Genomic DNA, 6,848 nt, shown 5'->3' on the forward strand with positions numbered 1-6,848 from the left:
GGCGCTGTAAAAGTAGCCACGAAAATTTGCGAAGGCGGACAATGAGGAAGAACATCCTCCAGATTTTCCGAATCACCGTATAGCGACGTTAGCTTGGCGGCTGCATCTTTACAAAACACCAATTGACGACACATCGTCAAGTTCCATGTTGGAGAGCTGCCTCTGCAACCGCAATCTTATAAAATAGAATAGAAGTAGGAAAAAAAAATGGAAACGTATAGGTCGCGTTGGTGCGATTTAAAAGATTATTCCAGTATACGTATGTCCTTGAGGCAATCCACAATCTTACCGTACGGTGCGGACTAAATAGAAAGTTTTAGCTGACCGTTGATAACGTGGCTCGCGTCGAACCGTATCAACCGGAACCAATCAGTGGATAAGATTCTGAGTCACGCACCACTGCGATTGGTTCCGATAGGCACGATAACGTTATCAACGGTATACTAAAACTCACTACTATCGTGTCGTCAGGATCTCATCATAAACTTATATGCAATCCACGTGTCCCGCATTGATTGATTGATTGATTGATTGATTATTTAAAAGAAAACATTGGATTCTGACGTGTAGACTGGCCCGCTTGCGCGAACGTTGAGGAGGTTCCTCAGTGGCGTCCTCGCGGTAGCTTCGCGGTAGTTCGTGCGCGCGCCCTCAACGCTGTTCGTGCGGAAAGCATTGCCAAAGCTACTGAGGACGTCGCTGAGGAATTTCCTCAACGTTCATGCAAGCAGGGCCCTTCTCCACCTCTCTTTGTCTCTCCCAAGTACAGCTCCGGCTCAGATGAAACAGCCTTCTTTTGAAATATGCCTCGCGGTGTACCATGTGTGTGTGTGTTTTTACCAGTGTCTCACGGAGCTACCGATATGACCCTATCACAAGGAGGTCATCACGATACTCCTTTCTCACAGTCTGAGCTTATCAGCAGCAAAGGTTACCCTGTGGAAGATTACGAGGTGACAACCACCGACGGCTTCGTCCTCAAAATTCAGCGCATACCTCATGGGAAGGAAGATCCCTTATGCCCTCCAAAGAAGAATCGCAAGGAGGTTGCTTTCCTGCAACATGGCCTCCTCGGATCGTCCGCTGACTGGGTGATTAACTTTCCGAGTCAGAGTCTAGGTATGAGGTTTACTTCGAGACAGGTCTTTATGCTATGCCTTTCTATTCCTCGCTAAGTTGTGTATTTGCGCCAGGTCAGAAATGACCTTTTCTTCATTATTACAGTGAACCCTCGTTAATATGACCCCCGTTAATCTGACATACTCGCTTTATGACCGTTTTTCTCGGGAACCGTTCCGCCGGCATGTAAATCCCCCTCGTTAATACGACAATCAGTTTATCGGACAATGACCAAGATTTTTGTCACAAGTAGGGTCAAACACAGGCATTATATCCCCGCTATTATGACCAGATCACGTGACCCTCAGAGCAGCCCCGGGAGAGGCTATTTCGTACCTCGCGCAGAGGGCAACACGTGTTAAAGTCACAGGTTGTCACGTTATTTTTTGAGCAGATAAAGGTAGATAACGTGTCCGCAATTGATGGTGCTATTGCCCATTTAGAAAAATGAATGACTGAAAATTGTTTGACGTAGTCATTGTTAAGAGTTTTCGGAAAATAAATCATAATTACGTCGGCTTCTGTTGTACGTAGCGGTGTGTGTCCGGTCCGCGGAGGGTGCGTTTCTCGATAATATGACAATTCGCTGTATGACCAAAATCCGCGGGAACGGCAGTGGTCATATTAACGAGGGTTCACTGTATACGAACAATTTGTCGTGGTCTGGTCTGTTGTCAGTCGCCTCTTGAGCAAGTATAAGAGCCGCGTAAGAACAATGTATACCTTGAAAACATTCTCCCCGGCAGGATTCACCCTGGCCGATGCTGGCTATGACGTTTGGTTGGGAAACGTCAGAGGAAATACCTATTCACGTCACCTTCATTACACGAGGGAGGACAGTGAGTTCTGGAACTTTAGGTATACAGGCGATGACAAGGATATACACATAGTTGTGCTACTACGACTGTTCTATGTGCTTTTCAGCTTCGACCAAATGATTGAGTACGATCTCCCAGCTACGCTGGCCTTCGTTCTCAAGGTCGCTGGCGCGAACAAGTTACACTACGTTGGCCATTCCCAGGGAACCCTAATAATGTTCGGGTTGTTGTCAGAACGGCCCAAGTACAAGGAAAAGGTAAACGTCGTTGGTGTCTGTGGAAGCTTACTACTGGTAGAAGCTTATACGGGGCGCGCAATCTTGACGATTTTCTTATTGAAAGCTCAACTTAGTTCACTCAATGGCGCTGGCCACACGACCGCGAGTCCACAACGTCAGTAAGGATAATAGGTTGCGTTACTTTACGTCGCGTGCGAACTATGATCATGGGTGACGTCACAGTGGTTGGTCTGTGGGCTACCCTTGCTCATGAGGGGGTGGACACGCGGTATAGGTGGACGTGCTGTAGCAACTGATCCACCGCGGCTATGTCTATGTCCGGCTAAATATGTCTGGCACGGCGTATATTCTTCTGAGATTTCAGACCTGATGTAATACATGTATATCGGTGATGGGCAGAACTTGAGGGAAGTACTCAAGTACTACTTTAAGTACATTTCACAGTATACTTTGTACTCTACATTAAGTACTTATGTCTAGTACTTCCCGTCAAGTTGGCTTTTTGGAGGCGACAGGCCTAAAGGACTCATTGTGACCCCAACAGCGCTCTCGCACATTCCCACCATCACGATCAGGATCGCCATCGCCGCTCCGATCATTCCCGCCCATCTCTCATCGTCATCGCTCATCATCGTTATCACTCATCATTGTCACCACTCATATTAGACCCCCTAGCTATATGGGGTAACGTTCCACTCCTAGAGTGGAAAACCACCCGACTGCATCATCAGAATATATCTGTTGTTGTTGTTCCCATCAAGTACTCAAGTAACCGACTGAAAAAAAAAAAAAAAAAGAAGGAACGTGTGAAGTAAGTTTTCTGTTTAGAAGCACCCCCCCCCCCCTCTTATTTCAGATCAAGCTGTTCACAGCGCTGGCACCGGTGACTACATTAATCTACGCAAGATCGCCCATCCGCCTCCTTACTCCGTTTGCTGAAGAGATCAGCGTAGGTGGACATTACATTTTGTTTGAGAAGTAGTGTACTATATATCTTCTAGGCACTAAAGAAGCACCCGTAACGCGTTAAGGTTAAGTCTGAACGCGACTGTACTCTGGTGGGCATATACAGACTGCGCATATGTTATGCGCTAAAATTTTATAAAAATTGCTACTTGGACCAGTGTAGTGGTTTTTGTGGAGAAACTACGCTCGCTAAGTTTCGTGTCATAAGAGTTTGCGTAGTTTCGTTGTATACTCTATAAACTTTGTTACGATGTTTTTACTTTACTGCTTTCTAACAATTCTCAAGCAAACGCGCTTCACTTGCATCAATTTTAGCAAATGCGTCTCCCACGGTTAATTGCAAAGACCCAACACTTCCCCGAAATCTCAACCGAACGTCGGAAAATAGGGAATTTTTAATTTTAAATTATTCAGCGTGAAACAAAATCCTCTGGTTTTCGCACTTCATACGTCATTGACGAACTGAGCTACGGCGCCAGTCGTGCCAACGGTATTTTTTTATTTTTATTTTTTTTTACGGAGCGGAAGAAATACCCTGTACTTTGGTAACCCAGCGATTTGACCTTTGTAGCTACTCCTGCGCCTGCTTGGGAATGAAGGCTTTTTAACGAACGACCAGATCATAAAGTTGTTCGCCGATATTGTCTGTACAGTGGACGCTACCAAGCCCGTATGTGAGCTTCCACTCACAATCCTCTACGGTAGCAACCCCAAGCAACGGAACGAGGCAAGTGCGCATGTCTTTCCATGGTCATGTTCTTTGCATGATGCTACACCACATTCACGCAGAAAGCAGGAAACGGTAACGATAACGGTTTACAGAAAGGGTATATCGGAGATTCTAGCGGCAACGTAAACGGAAACGCTTACCATCACAGTCCTCCATTTCAGAAACGGGAACGAAAATGATATCGCTCGGTATTGAATTGGATAATGGATATCCCTTTTCTTTTCTTCTTTTCCTTTTCGTTTCTTTTCTTCTTTGTCTTCTCCTTTTCTGCTTTTCCTTTTCATTTCCCCTTCTTTTCTTCTTTCCTTTTCTTTTCTTTCCACTTTTCTCCTTTTTTATTTTTTTATTTTGGGAGTAGCAGAACTAGTCAGGAGACAAGTTCAATTTCTTCCTGATTTTCTTCAAATAATCAATCAATCAATCATTTCGTTCCAGACCCGCTTGCCCGTGTATATAAACCACATCCCAGCTGGTACATCAGTTAAGTACTTGGTCCATTTTGCGCAAGTATGGCACCATGCTTCTCAAGTCAAGACATTACTTTACTTTACGTACAATACAATGTTGTAAAATAAGCTGCCGGCAGGAACTCCTCTCGCCCATTATTTTCTTCTTGTGCAGTTGATCAAGCAGAAGGCTTTCCAGAAATTCGATTATGGGCCAGAGAAGAATAAACTCAAGTATGGTCAAGTGAGTGACATTATACTTGCGAGAGAGCTTCACAGAACTCATTGACAAATGTTGAAAGTAATTTAACTGAATAGCCGATTTCAGATATTGCCCTTCTGCTCCGCACGGGGGCCCTCCGTCGCCCAAGTCACGCGCATCGCGCAATGCGTCGCGGGAAATGGTTGGCAACCTGTTGCTCGAAGGAAGGAGGGAAAACCGAAACCGTTTGCGCTCTTCTTCTTCTATCTGACTCATGAAAACTAAATCCCAAGGTGCAGTGGGGCATTCGCAACACGGCGCTCTCTGGCGGGCCATCCATGCAATTTCTGAAATCGTCTACATTTCCATATTCCGAAAGGGCACAGCAGACGACGAAAACGACGAAAAGACATAGCAGACGATTCCATATTCCGAAAGGGCACAGCAGACGACGAAAACATAGCAGTCGACACGAACAAGCTGTCGTCTGCTGCGTTTTGTGCTCTCCATTTTCGGAATATGATCTCTTGCCCACACGCCCGTCTTTCAACTCTCAGTGACGCTTTGCCCTCAGTTGTAGGAGACTAAAAGTCCGTTGTTTGTGTCGATGTGAGCTTGCGATTCCCATGACAAAGCGAGTCGTCACTATAGAGTCACAGAAAATCCCGTTTGCGACTACCGACACTGGGGCTACTGATGGCTGTAAAGTATACTTTTTGTAGCACCTTCCTGTAAAGTACTCGGGTAGCAAATGTGAATCGAAAAACAGCGAGGAATAAATTTAGCATGATTATATTTTCTAGCACTCTTTTCCGTGGTTTACTGCACAAAAGCATTCAGGCAATCATTCAGATGATTCAATTCAGACAAAAATCGCTCCATAGATTTCTGAAGAAGTGATTCTAGTACTTTTTACGCACTAGTACTAGCCTAGTACACGCCTAGTACTTTTTACCGCACTTGGGGGTACATTTGCAATGTGCCACTGATAACGCCAGTCGCCAAGTACTTCGTATATACTTTTCTTCAGGTAAAATTTTGAGGTGCTTTACCCTTCACTGCCTAACGCAGTAGCGTGTAATGGAAGTCTGCTCATGGGCAATGCACCACGAACATCAAACTGTTACGAAAGAACACTTCTAAATCGAGTCAAACAAAGTAAATAGATTATATGTCGAGCTACCCAACGACGACTCGCACATTGAACTGTGCGGGTATTCAAATTTTTCCAATAGCGGAAGGGAATAGTTGTCGTGGCGCCGCCATTTTTATGGTCACTTGTATGTTGACGTTTTCGATGAAGTGTGTGTGTGTTCAGAATATATTAGAGTTACCGGGCAGCTATCGTCTATGCACTGATAGCGGGGGTAAGGGTAGGGCAAACGTGTGACTGGCGACCATATAGGGAAGACATGTATATTATATGTAGGAGGCTCAACGCAAAGAGGATTTTTCTAATCTTGCGATTCTGTTATTTCATCACCAGGCGCGCCCTCCGAGATACGACGTGTCCAAAGTGGCTGCACCTGTGGCGCTCTACTGGAGCCAAAATGATTTGTTCGCCGATCCTAAGGACGTGTCTCTGCTCAGAAGCAAGCTTCCAAACGTTGTCTTATATTACCGGGTGCCGGACAAACAATTCACGCACTTGGACTTTGCCTACGGCATACACGCCAACAGAAATTTATATCCCGTTGTGCTCAGGACACTCCGAAATCACGACTAGTATATGTGGTATTCACCACTTTGTTGTTTCCAACTACAAATTGTGAAAGAAACTTGTGTCTGTGTGTAACTGTAATGTGGCTGTAACGTGACTGTAACGTAACTGTGACGTTAACTGTAACCCACTTTATTTTGCTGGTTGGCCGCACGGCGGCGCCAATCTTTTCCGGACTGGCCCTTTTCTCCCTTTTATCTCGTTTTCCAACATCAACGCTTCATCTTCTTCTTCACCGTCTGGCTCTTTGTGTCTACAATAACGAGATCGTGTTCGTATATCTGAGGCACGTTGGGGTCGAGCCGGGAACTTTGCAGCACGCCGTCGTATAGGGGCGTTCCCATTTTTAATATTTTTCTTTTTTTTTTTACAAGGGGGAGTGGGCAAAGTGTTTCAAGGGGGGTGGGGGTGGGGGGGACAACCGGCTCACCTCTCTCCGTGGAGACGGACGCTATACGGATTGTGGGGGTGTTCAGATAGGCATATCTTGTTACGACATCTGAGGACAATCATGCCAACCTGCGAATAAAGAGTGCACAATTTTCACCAGTGATAAATGTCATTTTGGGACATTCAGAAAGGCACCGTGTGACGTCACCCGTGGACAT

The 6,848-nt window shown here is 45.5% G+C and overlaps 1 protein-coding gene across 1 annotated transcript; it reads left to right on the forward strand.

The window, feature by feature from the left end:
- Positions 1-791: 791 nt before the first annotated feature.
- On the forward strand, positions 792-6,470 carry LOC135400662 (gastric triacylglycerol lipase-like). Its single transcript, XM_064632491.1, has 8 exons — positions 792-1,119; positions 1,866-1,977; positions 2,044-2,194; positions 3,033-3,125; positions 3,714-3,869; positions 4,308-4,379; positions 4,494-4,562; positions 6,007-6,470. Exons 1-8 carry the CDS (start codon positions 804-806, stop codon positions 6,244-6,246), a joined length of 1,209 nt encoding a protein of 402 aa, XP_064488561.1. The 5' UTR covers positions 792-803; the 3' UTR covers positions 6,247-6,470.
- The last annotated feature ends 378 nt before the right edge of the window (positions 6,471-6,848 follow it).

This window comes from Ornithodoros turicata, chromosome 7 (assembly GCF_037126465.1).
Source record: "Ornithodoros turicata isolate Travis chromosome 7, ASM3712646v1, whole genome shotgun sequence".
Lineage (NCBI taxonomy): Eukaryota > Metazoa > Arthropoda > Arachnida > Ixodida > Argasidae > Ornithodoros > Ornithodoros turicata.